General features: G+C 36.7%; 1 protein-coding gene and 1 pseudogene across 1 annotated transcript; one reads left to right on the forward strand and one right to left on the reverse strand.

The window, feature by feature from the left end:
* The first annotated feature begins 6,812 nt into the window (after positions 1-6,812).
* Positions 6,813-12,278, forward strand: LOC104591358 (ABC transporter B family member 9-like; annotated as a pseudogene).
* Positions 12,279-13,333: 1,055 nt separating this feature from the next.
* LOC104590514 (uncharacterized) lies at positions 13,334-15,111 on the reverse strand. Its single transcript, XM_010249212.3, has one exon. The coding sequence runs from the start codon at positions 14,978-14,980 to the stop codon at positions 13,628-13,630; it is 1,353 nt and encodes a 450-aa protein (XP_010247514.1). The 5' UTR covers positions 14,981-15,111; the 3' UTR covers positions 13,334-13,627.
* Positions 15,112-16,512: the final 1,401 nt, after the last annotated feature.

Genomic DNA, 16,512 nt, shown 5'->3' on the forward strand with positions numbered 1-16,512 from the left:
CCGCTGCCTATTGTTGTAGGGTTTCGAATGGAAGGAGAATATGATAAACTCGAGTGGGGGTAGTTTTGTCATTAAAGAAAAAAACATGGACAGATTTGTCCCATTCGAACGAAGAAGCACTTCTTCAAAAAGTGCTGAAAAAACAAAAGTCACATTCATGTCACTTTTTTAAGGAGTACTTTTTTTAATAATAAGTACTTCTTACCCTCTTTTTTACCAAACACTCATAAGTACTTAAAAACCACTTAATGTGTAGTCCCATGTCTTAAAAGAAGTACTTGTTTAAATAAGTACTTCTTTTAAGTGTTCTCAAACACTACCTAAGCCAATATCTGGTCCATTGGTATAAGATAAGAATATAGGTGTCAATGAATCGAGTTTGGGTTGAAATCAATCTAAACCAAAACGAATTTGAACAGATGGGACAGTCCAAACATTGAATTGGAACAGTCCAAAAAAATCATTAGATTGGATTGGACCTGGTCCATTTATAATGGACTCACATTGGACTGAATCGGATTGGACCAGATCTAGTCCAATTGACACCCCCACTCCCAATCCTAGGTGGAATGAGTTTACCCCAAACTTCTTTAACAGGAAAAAACATACTAAAGTTAGCAGACAATTGAATTAAGGCTTTGAAAAATGAGGCACAAAAAAAATGATCATTCTTTATAGGGTCCAAGAATAGCCCATCAAGAATGATCAAAAGTGTCATAGTATTATTTAACTCAATGTCCCTAATGACCCTTCTAAGACCTAGATTCCAACCAGACCCAGAACTCGAGTTTGAAAGTACCAAGAAAGTGAAAATTGGCTCATTCTTAAAGTTAGAAATGACAAACAAAGAAGGGAAACCCTTCTCTTATATATTTTTGTGCTAGACAGCATTAAACCCTCCTTGTTCATCATTGTTTCCTTCATCGATAGGCCCCCAATTGATCTCCAACTTCAAATGCTATCATCACCAGATTTGTTGAAGTGCAAGCCCTACCTATCCTCAAGTTCCTCAGATTGCTTTACCTTCATACCATCCTCCGGTATACTTGCAAGTGCTACCCCCTTAAATGAATTGAAAACCAACCAATTCATCTACTTGGTGGCACTGGCAACTATGGATGTTGGAAAATGGGGTCACTGTAACTTTGGAGGAGAAGCTCTGAGGCGCATTTGAAGACACTGTCTTTAAAACGTTATTTTCCCCCACTCAGTTTCACTGAGTTTGCTATTGGGTTATAGGCAAATCCGTTCCCAAGATACAACAGAGCCTTGGGCGAGAATCTACAACCAGCAAAGTTGAAGAATCTCCGGAGAAACCTTCTGTGAAACTGTAGCAAACCGGACTGAGAAAGAAAGAGAGAGAATGGATTTCGAAAAATGTGTGTTTTTGAAGTCTGATTCATGCTCCTTAAATAGTTTATGAAGATGTATGAAGAAAAGGTAAGTGTTGGTTCAGAGAAGGCACCTTGAACCTGTTTAAAAAGTAGTTAATAGTTAATGACTGTTAACTTTGAATTGTGCCTCTTGATCACACCCGATCAAATCATGATCGTTGATCTCATCAACGGTAAACAACGATCAGCATCGCACCAAAACCAAAGCCACCCTTCGCGCCAAGCAAAGTGCGCCTCTAAAGCACCTCAATGCGCCACACACACGCGTATGCGCGCGTTGCGCGGTATCAAACCCCCATACTCTCCTCTACTATTTCTAAGGAGTGTAAATCAGGTCCTATTAAAATACTAAAAACAAAGCATATAATTTTCCAATGTGGGACAAGTTCAAAACTGGGTTTTGTAAGAGAAAAGTTAATTTTTCAATCAAGTGTGCAGATGCAATTTCTCATATAATTGACCAATCAAACCCACTGGATTTAATCTCTTATGAGATTAAAATCCAACAATGGATAGCTTTTCAACCTTAAACAATTTGACTCATGTCATAAAACAACATCATAAATAAATTAAAAATGGAAAAGTAGAGGGAAGGTAAAACAGTATCAAAAATGAAAATAAAAATAAACCATTACAAAATTTAAAAAAAAAATTGTTTTGAAGCAAGGACACAGTTGGGCATACAGAAATTACACTAAAAGTTGGCCACCTAGGACAACTCTGCTTGCTTCCTTTTAATCAACAGGACTCTCTTGGATCTGGTGGCACAAACCAGTAGGTCTAGTCTGGGCACCTTAGCAAGACCCCACCCCCACCCCACATGGGCACACATATAGGGGCAGCACTACACTGAACCAAGGTTTAAAGTATCAACACGTATCAGCCAATACGCCCCTACAGTGGGTGTATCGGAGGTCTGACCGGTTTAGGGGGTAGAGGAGACCTAAACTGACCCCACTAAACTGGTTATGAAAAAAAATTAAAAAAAAACAATAAAAATGTGTATCGATTTGCCCGATACACTTCTACCGACGTATCAAACGTATTGATATTTTGAACGAGCATGCTCAAATGACTCATTCGTTTTGGCAAAACAAAGAAAAAAAACCATTATTTATTTGCCTATTATCGTTTCATAAATAATGAAATAATATAGTATTATGCTTATTTTGAATGGTAGTACCATGGGAGCCCCACTCGTGATATAGGCTATTCTAATTTCTAAGGCACCTCAAAACTCCATGTGGTGTTAATATTAACAAACCAAGTTCTAATAGATGGTAATCCAATTAGTTAGTTTCACCAACCAAATCAGCTTCTTCACCATTTTTATTTTTTCGGTTGCTAAAAATTACATATGACCTAATAATATAGAGAAAGATACAGAGAGACAATTTTACTATAGGTCTAATTGACTCCATGTCATAATTATGCTAAGATTGCTACATTTATGAATAAGAAAAATTGTACCTGAAAATAACATGTCAGTCTGTAGCCTAAAAGGAACAGAAAAAGAAAGAATTCCCTCCTTAATTTTCTGCCCATCAAATTCAATGGCCAAATCATTATTTTTGAAAAGAAAATATAAGGAATTTTCTTTGGTAGGTTGCCGGGTTCTAGATAATTTGGATATTTATTTATCCATTGCCTTACGGTGTATGAGATATAGCTGCACTTCTTGAGAGCTTTAAGGCTGCATTTGGCATTTCTTATTTTAAGGATTTATCTTGTTTTTATGGTTAAAAATTCAGTTTTCTTATGGACATTTTAACAGCCAAAAGGAGGTGAATCCTTAAAATAAGGAATGTCAAATGCAGACTTAGTTTGGTTTGAGTACCTCCCAAGACCTTGAGACTTGAGAGAGTTTCTAGCTAGCTGGTGTTCCATGGGGTCAAGTAAAAAATGCCAAGCTATTGTGGGGTCTGATTCCTGCAATGGTGGTGTGGACTACTTGGATTGAAAGGAACAAGAGAATCTTCAAAGGCAAGCTTCAGCAGGTCTATTGAAGATTGGGTTCCTGGGTTGCAACTAAAGGGGACCTTGCTCAACAGCCAATCTTTGGTTATCTGCCGTTGTAAACCTGTGGTGTAATTAGGGGTGTCAATTTGACTGGATTTGGTCCAATCCGATCCAGTTTAATGTGAAAATGGACCGGGTCTAATTCAATCCAATTAATATCTTGGACCCATCCAATTCAATGTTTGGACCATCTAATCTGTTCAAATTTGTTTTAATTTAGATTAGTTCCAACTTAAATCTGGTCCATTGACACTTATATTCTTTTTTCCTGTCAATGGACCTGGTATTGGTTCAGTCCAACCCAATCCAATATAAATTCATTACTGATGGATCAGGTCCAATTTAATCCAATAAATACGGGTCCAGTGCAATTTGTCCAATCCATCCAAATTAATTTTGGTTTGAGTGGGGTCAAACCCAAAACTGATCCATTGACACCCCTAGACGTAATTGAGTTGTCGGCTTTGCTGGGGCTGAGTTCAATTGGTTGAGCCTATCCTTTTATGTATCAAATTTGTTATTCCTAATAAAATTATCATTTTCCACACCCAAAAAAAAAAAAACCATAGCAAATTGGGCCATCCCCCAAAAGGATTAGCTTTTTTCTGTTTAAACACATGACTTTTATCCCCTGAATCCTTTGCATTTATCGAGTTTTCTCCCCACCATAATAAGATTACTGAAGTACCATTTAGGCAACAAAGAGGTCTTAAATGGATTGGTTCAATTGATGTTTCTAGCAGACTAGAACCACTAAGCTTTCTTTGCATGCAATGGTATATAATGAAAAATATTTGAGAAGTAACCGGGCGATGCAGTTTTTGTAATAAATATAACCCTTTTCTCCAGCCAATCTATCTGTTAATACAGAACCATTAAGTTAGGTTTCTTTGTTATTAGGATAGGTGAAGCTCATCTACATTTCATCCATGCATATGTTCCAATCCACTAATTAAGCTGCTTCATAAACTCCAAAGAGCAAAAAAGAAGACCAACATGAGAATTTTCAATCTAAAGAAGATATTCTCAGCAATTTCCTAGTTTTTCCTTGCACCAAATGCAAAAATTTTTTTAACAAGCCTTGTCATCTTATGAGTTTCTCCACCATCAGAGATAACTGTTACACTTGTGTCATGCATTGGTATCAATCTCTTATGGAGTCATTTACATCACACCCAGACTCAACTGGCCTGTGATGAAGGTTAACTTTCCTTTTTCGGGAGAGTGGAATTTCATGATTTCATATCATATATCATCCAATTTGAACAGACTAGAAGAGCTAGGGTAAGGCCAAACACAAGAAAGAATATGGTTTTTTGTTTTGGTTTTAAGTAAATAATATTTTCCAAACCAATTGTTGGACTTAATTTTCAGACTTTGCAACAAAGAAAACAATTCAGGTTGGAGAGTACCCCCTTAACCATAATAAACCCATATTACCCATGCACTTTTAAACTTCTACTGTGGGGACCTTCCTTACTTTCATTTTGTAGCTTCGTTAACTTTATGAATCCCTCATCTTACAAATACACCGATTTTCTGAATTTCTCTACTTTTTTTTTGTAGTTCCTAAGGCCCTAATTGGCAACGTTCTGTGAGAACATTTCGTGAGTTCTCGATATTCTCACGGAGTAAAACGCATTTGGTACAAAAAAACAAGGTGTTCTCGTGTGAGAACACCCAGAGAATATGTTCTTTAGTAGGTGTGAAAAATTGGTGCTCCCAAAGAACGTGTTCCCAATGAACGTGCGGTTCCCACAACATTAACCCCTATTAAAAAACACGTGTTAACGATTCCCACATGAGAGAATGGGTATTTTAGGTATTTCACACCAAATAATAGAAATAAACCCTACCAAACATTTTCGTTCGACAATGAACTCCTCCAACTTGCCGCTGCAAATCTCAGAGGAATGAGGGATTTCCTTGGCTCCAACCGGATGGCGAGCAAACGCTAGAAAGCACCGACGACATTTCCGGCTAGGAACGCATCAACAAGTATGTTGTCTCATCACCACACCTGATTTTGTATCGTGTGCTCTGTTTTAAACTCACCTTTTCTCCATCCAAATTCACCTGAAATTGTTTTTTCTCCCACCGCAAAGATGAGTTTTAAACAATCTCTAACCAGTGCGATCTAAAATCATTTTTCTTATATTATTTTGTTTGCATTTGTTATATGTTTGGCCGAATGGATATAGTTTCTTCTCTAATCCCATTGATGATTATATGTTATGCCGAATGGGTGTAGTTTCTTCTCTAATCCCATCGATATATGAAGACATCACTATGACAATGACACATGTTTTTTATGATTAATTTTAGGCTTAATGTGGGTAGATTTGCAAAACTGATGTTAAAAAATAGTTTCATTATCCTAACACTATTTTTGTTCCTGTAGAACAAAAATTCGTTCTCGAAGAACAATTTGCCAAACGTATCTATTACTTTTAAAGTGCAAAAAATAAAATTCTTTTTCTGAAACAGAAATTTCTAAAAGAACAGAAACAAGTGGGAACATTGCCAAACAGGGCCTAAGACTTGAAAGTTTGTGTTCCCAACATGTTCTTCCTTCAATGACCCCTGAAAAATAACTTAAACTTCTTAATCTCTCCATTCTTAAACTCTTTGATCTTTGCTTTTGATGAATTTAACACGATCTAGATCTTTTATTTTTCCTCCTTGTCTTTGCAAGTTTGTATATGTTATTTTTCCTTCCATTTGTAGACCTCCGAGAAGTGTAAGAAAATAGAATGTGGCCAATCATGGTTGATGAATGATGGTAATGTAATTGCCACCCAGTTGAAATTAAGGTGAGTCAACTACTTCACATGGGATGTCACATAATATGATGCCTCTAATTTATGTGCATACCCTCTCTCTCCTACTCCCCATACAACTATTTCCAACTTTGCTATTGCCACTCATCCTTATCTCAGCAATGTTGTCATGACACTCTCCCTATGTAGTCGAGAAATCTTTAACAAATGACAGATTTTGCAAAAGAAAAAATTCATCAGGAATATTTCTTAAATTCCAAAATAGAAATAACAATGCAATTTCCTACCATGAACAACAGTCAGTGGACAAATACAAATACAAAACAAGACATGAAACAGTAACCAACGAATTCCAATAAATGTAAAGATAATCCTACCGGAGTAGATTGAATAAGAACACAAAAATACATAAAACTAAAGTTAATCTCCTGGTTATTAATTTCAGACGATTCATCCAATATGTTCAAACAGTAAACTTTCACCAATGAACCCATGGATGCCGTATTATGAACTTGATTTTATTAACCAGTTCTGCACCATTAAGCACAAAACAATTTAATTAGGTGTATTTCTTTTGTTCTGTTTTTCCCTTTAACGAAAACAGCAATACTTCACAAATATGGTAAAGTGGGATCCTTGGGAAATTGCAAACGTATCAGAATTAATGCTGAGAAAGATCCTACAGAAGGAAATTCAATTTGAACAAATGCTGATGTCATTAACTCTCCATAATCAGGTTAATATGAGCTAGACAATCTATCAACTAGGCTACTAATAACCAAAAAGAACTGAAGGATAAAATAAGCTCGTTTATGTTGTTGAAACATGCAGTTAAATCAAGAAAAAAAAAACTACAATCAGGCCCCTTTGTGGTTTAGCACCTGATTTTTTTTTATAGGAAATGGTAACTTTCATTAAGTTATTAACATAGAGGCTGTAGCCTTGTATTTTGAAGTACTACATCGGCAAAACTATTTGAATTTTAAACATCAGAGACACAAACTGCAATGTAGAAAATTACCTCTCCAACAATAAATTTAATGTCATTTCATCGAAACATAGCAACAACCCAGCCAGGTTGCAGGTTGCACCCCACAATATGAGATCCAGAAGCCTCCAACCAAATCACTTCCTCTGTACAGGGCATATACAATAAATTAAACCCAGGCTAGCTACCTATTTATTAGTGAAGCTCGGAAATGGTACCGAGTCCTTGGGAAACAAGGTGGCTTTGTTGGTTGGTATCAAACCAAGACGAAAATCATCTTTGAAATTGATAGAATTCATTGTATATCGGATACTGACACATCATATCTCCTTATCCTCAACCCCTTGATACATATATCATATAATAATCAAATAAAAGATTGACAAAAATAGAAGTATACACAGTGGTGTACCAGCAAAACATTTGCAATCATAACGAAATTACAGGTCCTGTCTTCTTAACATGGATACTAGTAAGTTTACAACCGACTAAAAACGTTTTCTTTCTTCCCACTGGTAAAGTCATCTAGAAGATTACAAACAGCTAACAACATACCACCATTTTGACTCCAACACCAAATATCACCAACCATGGTGCACAATACAGTCCATCTATTATAAACATCCCAAAAAACGAAAGACATGCAATATTACCAAGCTGATAACAGATCACCTCCACAAAAATAGGACAAACACAATAGCAGCTAAAAGCTGGAAAAGATACTAAATCCTAATTATTTATTCTAATAAAATTTTATTTGCTGATAAAAAATTCTGGGAGTTTCTTTGCAGTCCATATAATCCAGAACACAGCAAACAGAACACATTATTCAAAATTGCACTTATCAAACAAAATATCTAAAGACTGAATTTGCACTTGGTGGAGCACAAGATTAATAGAAACACGGCAAAAGCAGCATCAATAAGAATAATGGAAACTCATAGAAATATTGCAAAATTTTATAAACCCTTGAAAAAGAACAAACTAAGATCAAACTAATAAACATAGAGAAGCATTTGATTTCAGATTCCAGATAGATAGAACTGGTATTCTAAAGTAATAACCCGGAGATTAACTTTAATTTACTGTTTAGGCATATTGGATCAATCGCCTGAAATTAATAATCTCTAGCCTTTATAATGGAAAATGGGAAGAAATCTAAAGTAAAAGATGGGCTTCGAACAGAAGCTGCCTCAAGTGTAGCTAAAACTTCCAATCCAAACCAAATGCTGATTGAGAGAGAACCGAAGAGAAGAGAAACCAAACCCTAACTGAAGCAAAGAGGAAAAAAATCACCCCTCACAAGAGCTCAACCCAATCCAACAGAAAAAATGAGCAACAAAAACCAAAGTCTAAAATACACCATGCAAGCAAGAGAAATCAGACCCTCAAAAAACCCTCAAGTGAAAATGGGAACATACCAGGCTTGCCTTTGCTGTTACAATACATCAGTTTTGGCAGCTTTAATTCATACAAGTCATTTCAGGAAATGGAAAATGGGAAGAAATCTAAGTAAAAGATGGGCTTCAAACAGAAGCTATTTCAAGTGTAGCTAAAACTTCCAATCAAAACCTAACACTGATTGAGATAGAACCGAACTGAAGAGAAACCAAACCCTAACTGAAGCAAAGAGAAAAAAAACCACCCTTACTGGAGTTCAACCCAAAGTTGGCTATGAGAAAATCTACAAGCAGAGGTTCTAGAAGTTCTTCTAGTGGTAGGCATCCCTTCTCACTTACATTTGGTGTCCCAGGTCCCATAGGCCTTCATGAGACTGAAATTGGAGGGGAAGACATTAATGACCAAGATGATGATAATGATGATGAGAAAGAAGAAGCACGTCACAATGTGTCCATCAAACATTTAGCCTACCTGAATAAGCCTGAGGTGCCAGTTCTACTGCTAGGATCTATTGTTGCAGCAGTACATGGCATAACCTTTCCAGTTTTTGGACTACTGTTCTCAACAGCCATCAAAATTTTCTATGAACCTACTCATGAACTTCAAAAAGATTCCAAGTTTTGGGCTTTGGTGTATATAGATCTAGGTTGCATTGCTCTAATTTCTGTACCGATGCAACAATATTTATTAGGTGTTGCTGGAGGTAAATTGATACAATGTATTCAATCTATGACATTTGAGAAGGTGGTACACCAGGAAATTAGTTGGTTAGATAACCTGCATATTGAAGGTAGATTAACCAATTTCTAGCCAACACCCTAAGTTCCCTCTATACATAAATTTTCCAATATGTTATTAAGACATGAAATTTCTGGTTCCATTTCAGTGGGACTATTGGTGCAAGGTTATCTGCTGATGCTTTAAATGCGTGGAGCCTTGTAGGTGATGCCTTGGCTTTGATGGTTCAGATCATATCAGCACTCATAGCAGGGCTTATTATAGCATTTTTGGCTAATTGTAAATTGGCACTTGTTGTTTTGGTTTTGTTACCATATGTAGGTCTGCAAGGATATGCTCAAATGAAGTTTCTGGAGGGATTTAGTGCAGATACCAAGGCTATTTCCATTACTCTATTGTATAAATTGATACATTGAAGGAATTTAGATGATGGGGATGCAATAAAACACACATACTAATTTTGATTAACACTAATTATAGATTTTAGCAGCAATAGTTGTAATGATTATCAAATAATATACATTGCAAAAAATTGCTGGGCTGCTAAGAAAGTTATAAAATCTCTTGCAGTAATGTATGAAGAAGCAAGTCAAGTTGCAAATGATGCAGTAGGTAGTATTAAAACAGTTGCTTCATTTTGTGCAGAACAAAAGGTAATGGGTCTAAACCATAAAAAATGAGATGCTCCAATGAAACACAGAATCCAGCTTGGAGTCACAAGCAGTGGAGGATATGGTTGCTCCTTCATTGTGCTTTTTTGCACTAGAGCTGCATGTTTCTACTTTGGAGCTATTCTTGTGCAACATGGCCAAGCAACATTGGGACAAGTTTTCAAGGTAATGGAACTTTGGTGATTTGTTTGCTTGTTCCTATTTCATGGTGGCGTTTGTTTTGGTTTCTAATGGCCTGACTTTTGCAGGTTTTTGACAATATCAGCATGTGGAATTTCACAAACTAGTGCAATGGCTCCAGATTCCAACAAGACTAAAGATTCAACTTCTATTCTCAACATTCTAGACAGCAAAACAAAGATTGATTCAAGCAGTGAAGAAGGTATGCCCCTAGCTAGTATCAAAAGTGATATTGACCTCAAACCTAAGTTTTAACAGTGCAAGGCACCAAAAAAAAAAGGTGTAAAAGCCATATTGCACCCGAGGTGCACGCCTTTTTGAAGCAAGGCATAAAATTAAAAAAAAAATCAAAATTTGCAAAACAATGTAAAAAAAAAATGATTTTTACAACCCAACAAAATCTTTATTTCTTTCCCAATTGCATTATTTCAAATAGTTAATGTGATGCTACACCTTTCATTCCTAATTCTACAACCCATCTTTATACCAAGCTCCTTGAGGCAAGCCCAAACAAGTCCATGTTAGGATCTTAAAAATTCTTAATCCCTAAAAATAATTTTATAATTTAATTATCTTTTAAAAGTATCTTTTATTAGGATGAATGAATGAACCATTGAACCCCCTATTTTCTAATGTTGTTCATGCATTCATCCTAATAAAAGATATTTTTAAAAGATAATTAAAATTATAAAATCATTTTTTAGGGATTAAGAATTTTAAGAACCTAACATGGACATCTTTGGTGAGCTTGCCTCAAGGGGCTTGGTTGAGGGTGCGGGCCCAACCACCATGCTTAAAAAACACCAAATAGCGCAAAAAACAAAAAAAAAAAAGGCACATGCCTAGGTTGAGGTGCAAGGCGCACGCCTTTTGAAAGTGGTGCACCTGGGACCTAGGCCATGTGCCTCACCTGTGCACCTAGGCGTGCATTTTTAAATCATTGCCTCAAACATGATAGCTTCGGATACCTAACACATCCAGATGTGCAGATCTACAGAGATTTGTGTCTAAGCATCCCATATGGAAAGGTACTTACCACCTCTCTCACCTGTATTATCATTGTCAACATCTTCAGAGACTTGAAGTTTCTTCTCAAATTAATACTAATGTTCTTTACTATTTGTTGACAGTTGCTTTGGTTGGAGAGAGTGGTAGTGGGAAATCAACTGTTATCAGCTTGCTAGAAAGATTTTATGATCCTAATTCAGGTCAAATATTGTTTGAGGGAATAGAAACTCAAAAGTTCAAGCTAAGCTGGCTAAGGCAACAAATGGGATTGGTAAGCCAAGAACCAGTACTATTCAATGAAACAATTTGTAACGGCATGCTTATGGAAAGCAAGGAGGTGCATTTGAAGATGAGATTATTACAGCTACAAAAAACAGCAAATGTTCAGAACTTTGTAGCAGGACTTCCAGAAGGCTATGATACCTCCATTGGGGAGAGAGTACAATTGTCTGGTGGACAAAAGCAGCGAATAGCCATTTCTAGAGCAATATTGAAGGATCCAAAGATCCTTTTGCTCAATGAGGCCACAAGTACACTGGATGCAGAATCAGAGTGTGTGGTGCAAGAAGCATTAGAGAGAGTGATGGTGAACAGAAGCATCATGAGGTGCTCATCAGCTTATGATGATACTAGATTTGCCTATGCTTCTCTAGTAGCACTCCACATGAGCTCCTCAACATAGGCAAAATAGGAGACAAGAGTTTGTAGTAGGCCTATAGTCTATTGTGTCTCAGAGATTCTTTGTGGCCAATGGGTTCCTCTGGCAAGAAGTCTTAATATATCTTCTTTTGATTCCTTGTTCTTTCTTTCATTCAGCTAAAAAAAAGGTTCATCTGATCAATAATGCTGAAATGCACATAGATGTTTCTCATGTTCAATTAAAAAGTGTGAAAACATGAAATGAAAAAAGAACTTTCACTATGCAGTTAAAGCAGAAAACAATATAGACCATATGTTTTTCTCTCCTAGTATCTCTCCTTGTTTATCCCAGGAATTATGAAATGATTTGTAGAGAAGAAAAGCTCTCTAGAGAATCTTCACCATAGAATATCTGAGACTGATTCACAGTGGAAACATGGTTCAAAAGGAAATGAAAAAAAAAACGCACATTTAGAGTTTTTAAGAATGGATAGTCTGTTTTTCTTATTTTTTTCAGTTTGGTTAATTCACATATACATGGATTAGAATAGACATTACTGTTTAAACCCATTTAACAGCCCTAACTCTCAGCAGTAGGATTCATTGCAATATTTTGAACCTGGTGCAGAAATGATGTTCAATTGCAATTTACCTCTAATTGAAATTGAAGAGCCAGTGAGAGGGCTTGACATTCATAAAGAAGCCGCCCCATGTGCCACAACTTTTCTATTGAGGACATACATAGAAACTAGAATGGGATGGCTGGCCTTTAAACCACAAGAAATATTACATCAGTTCAACGGAGACCTCCTAGAGAACAGGTCATAAGGCTGAACTTTGATAGGTTCCATATTGGTAATCAGGGCCCATCAGGGATCAGGGGAGTCTTTAGAGGTTCCTACCAAGCCATAGATGACAGCATCTAATAGAATTTTTTTATCTTCAGGATTCCTACTGTTTCATCCGTTCTTAACGGTATACCTGCTTGTCTTTCTAGAAATTTCCCAAACCCATTTATAACAGTTCCCTCCCTGTGTAACTTGCACTCTCTGCCACTTTTTGAAACATAACATAGTCCAAGCTTAATAACTCTACATCTAGAAAATTTAACTTGTCCTTTGTAAGCCATTTTCTAAAGACAGCAGTCAGAACCATGAATACCATCTTTAATGGTACTTGTGTTTCCAATATTGTTGTGGTAGGATAGCCTCCTCTCTTAGGAGTAGTTAACTTCTTGAAAGAGCAGGCAGTGAATTCTTCATATCCTCATTTTCCTATTGAGGCTCGGACAATGAGTTACTGCAATTGTAAAAGCAGCCAACACTAACAGCTTCATGGTAGAATTTCCAGAGGACATTGGGAAACAAAAAAAAAAAAAAAACAAAGAGATGCACCAGAATAACACCTTAAAAATAAACAAGTTCTTGTACTAGAAATTTCTCAAGAAATATCAAATTGAATCGATAGCATTTTCTACAATAACCAAAGACATAACAGAAATTTAGTCCAAGAGTGTAAGAAATTAAGAAAACCAATTAATTTCCCATCCATAAGAAAGAAAGTTATAAAGGATATGCTCTGCAACAAAGATGAATCTGCCAAAAATTGAGGGACTTTAAAATACAAGTTTACTTGAAATACAAAGCCCAAGAAATGGTAAAGCTAAAAGCTCACTTCTAAAAGGTAAAAACATGCATACTTGACTACAAGAAGCCCTACAAGTTGAGAAATTCCTCCATGGAGTCCATCACAAAGTTCAAGCTTACAAGACCATCCAACCATGGAAAGAAATAATTCCTTCAAAATTAATCACTCTGTTGCTTGCATTTTCTTACTCTTCTTAACCTTAATTTTCATTTTACCTATCCCGGACTTTCCAAGCTTATTTTTCTCCTTCTTCTTCTTCTTCTCCACAGAAATGTCGCCGGTTGGTTCATCAACTACTTTTTCTCCAAGTTCTAAAGAAAAGTCGCCCTTTTTCATTTTAGCTGGTTTCTTCTGCTGTTTCTTGCCACTTATTTCATTCAAAACCTCTTGTTTGTTCAATGTGTCTCCCTTCTTTACCTTTTCTAATTTACTTGGTTGCTTCTCGCCATTTAACTCATTGAGAACCCCTTCCTTCTTGATCTCTCCCTTCTTCCGCTTTTTACCAGTCAATTCAGCTGTTTCCGACTTGCTATCTTCATTGGCTTCCTCATCATTATCCAATTTATCATCATCCAAAAACTCATCAAAATCATCATCCATGTACCTAACCTCATGAATCCTCCCCTTCTTCGAAACCTTCTTCTTCTCCAACTTCTTCTCCTTCTTTTCCACATTACCTTTCTCCCCAGATTCTACCCCTGAGCCAAGTTCCTCCTTACTCGCCTCCTCTTTCTTCTTAATCCCCTCGATTTTCATCCCCATTTGGGGCACAGTCTGATATAACGGCAAAGCCAGAGACTCCAACAGCTTCAAATGAAATGAACGAACATTCGCCCACTTCTTCGGGACAATCTCTCCAACTCCATTAATGGCAGCAACTACATTTTCGACAATCCCATCGCGGCCCATAGAAATCCGAGCGACCTTCAAAACACAACAGGTACCGGTCCTCAAGTACAGAAGGGCCGACCCAGATGCGAACTCAATCTGCTCCTTCCAGTTCTTGTGGGTCAAATCGACGGGTACCGGAATCTTCTTCCTCTTAAAGAATTGCTTCCCCAAGAGCCTGGGAAGCAGGGGAATGATCCGCTTATCTGCGAAGAAAATGTCGAACGAGTTGCAGAGCTGGCGCTTCTTCTCAAAGTTACGGTAGTCGGATCTGAGCTGGGACAGCCTGAGAACAAGATTGACGGGGATGTTATCGGCTTCAACCTTTTTAGTAGCAGCGTCGAAGGTGAGACGGGATTTGGGGCGGTCGTCAATGATGAGGCAAATTTCCTCTTCGGAGGTGTCATGGAGAGGGTGGGGAAGTGAGATCTTGTAAGGATTGGTGCGGCCTTGTTCTGGGATCTTCTTGAGGGTTAGGATGAGATAAACGAAATCGTCCTCCTCGAACAGTTGCGCGTTTTGCTGCTTTTTCTTGGCATTAATCCATTTCAGCAGAGCGTCTACAGCTTTTCCAACAGTTTCCGAGCTAACCCTAGACGACGGAGCAGAAGGGTTGTTTGAAGTCATGGAAGGTCAGCGAAGAAGATATCGATGGCTCTCAGCAAGAAACGAGGACAGAGTTGGAGGTTTTGCTTACTCTGGTGGTCTTGGCTGGTCTAAAACCCTAACAAGTTGGATGTTTTTGCTAGGGGTTAATTACAGAAATAAATAGGGAAAAGACTAAACCTCCCTCGAATTTTCACATAAATACGGAAACCTCCCCTCTACTAAAACCTTTCCTGTTAGTTAATATCATTGTAAAAAACCTTTCCTGTTTGTTAAGATTTACACGCCTGTTATATTAAAATTTTTCAAAAATCCATTTTTGCCCTTTTTATGTTGAAGCAAGAAAAAATATCAAAACAATATGATATCCTTATTTTTCTAATATTTCCGATGGATGTTGAAACCATTGAAAGATTAGATGATGCAAACAAGACTCAATCCCTTGCAAAATTGGAATTTAGGTGTTTTACAAATGGATCTTTAAACATGTAAAGATCAACTTGGACAATCTAAGATTATAACATTTCATATGAACATAAGAAAACCAATATTAGATTGTTAATGTCAAACTTGTCATCTATCAACAAATTGTGAAAATCAATTGAAAGAGAACATTTGACAAAATGGGTTCAACGGTTTAAATCTAAATTGGGTTTGAGTTTCCATGAGCATTAATTACAAATCTTTTATATTCTCAAGGAAGTGGCAGAGCCAAACTTTCCTGCAACCGCTAGATCTGAAATATGAAAAAAAAAAAAACAAATTAGAAAAATTCTCTAAAAACTTTCCAAGATCAATAAACTTGTCCTAAAGTATTGAGAAAATTGCAATAGATCCCAACATATACCTAAAACCAAGGTTCAAAAAATTGACATGTATTGGCTGATATGTATCGTATTGAGAGCACTCTAATACGTCTTTACAGAGGGTGTATCGGGGTTCTGACTGGTTCAGGGAATGGAGGAGCCTTAAATCGCCCCTTGAACCGGTTTTGAAAAATAAAATAAAATAAAAGTAAAGAAAAAACCATTACGCCCCTACATGGATAGAGTTGCCCGGTTTCAATTATCATAGCTTGAAATAGGATAGAAATTTGAAGTAGAAAGGGGAACTTTCTTTTTACTGTTTTCGAACGATTCCCATGTTTTGAAAATTTAATGATTTAATAAGGAAAAAAGAGACTTTTTAATGATTTGGTTGGATATAATTAAGGCAATGGAGTTATTAGTCCATTTTAAAAAGTGAGGGGATGTTTCATTATTTAAGAGAATTTTGAAGGGAGGTTTAAGTCTTTTACCCAAATAAATATATGCCCTTAAGTTTTACTAAGGTGGCGTTTGATAATACTTTTCAAACCTCTAAAGTCTGAAAATGTTGCTTTTCAGATGCCAGAAGTGTATCTAAAAATTATTTTTAAATTTGAAATAATAAGACATAGGCCAGGCATTGAGCGCGTTCAAATGCATTTCAAACCTAGTGAAAAGTCCAAAATACCCTTTAATTAAAGACATGCTTGTATTTCTCCCACCCCTCATTCATCTTCTCCACTTGAC

Source organism: Nelumbo nucifera, chromosome 6 (assembly GCF_055504915.1).
Source record: "Nelumbo nucifera cultivar China Antique chromosome 6, China Antique-T2T, whole genome shotgun sequence".
In the NCBI taxonomy this organism is placed as follows: Eukaryota; Viridiplantae; Streptophyta; class Magnoliopsida; order Proteales; family Nelumbonaceae; genus Nelumbo; species Nelumbo nucifera.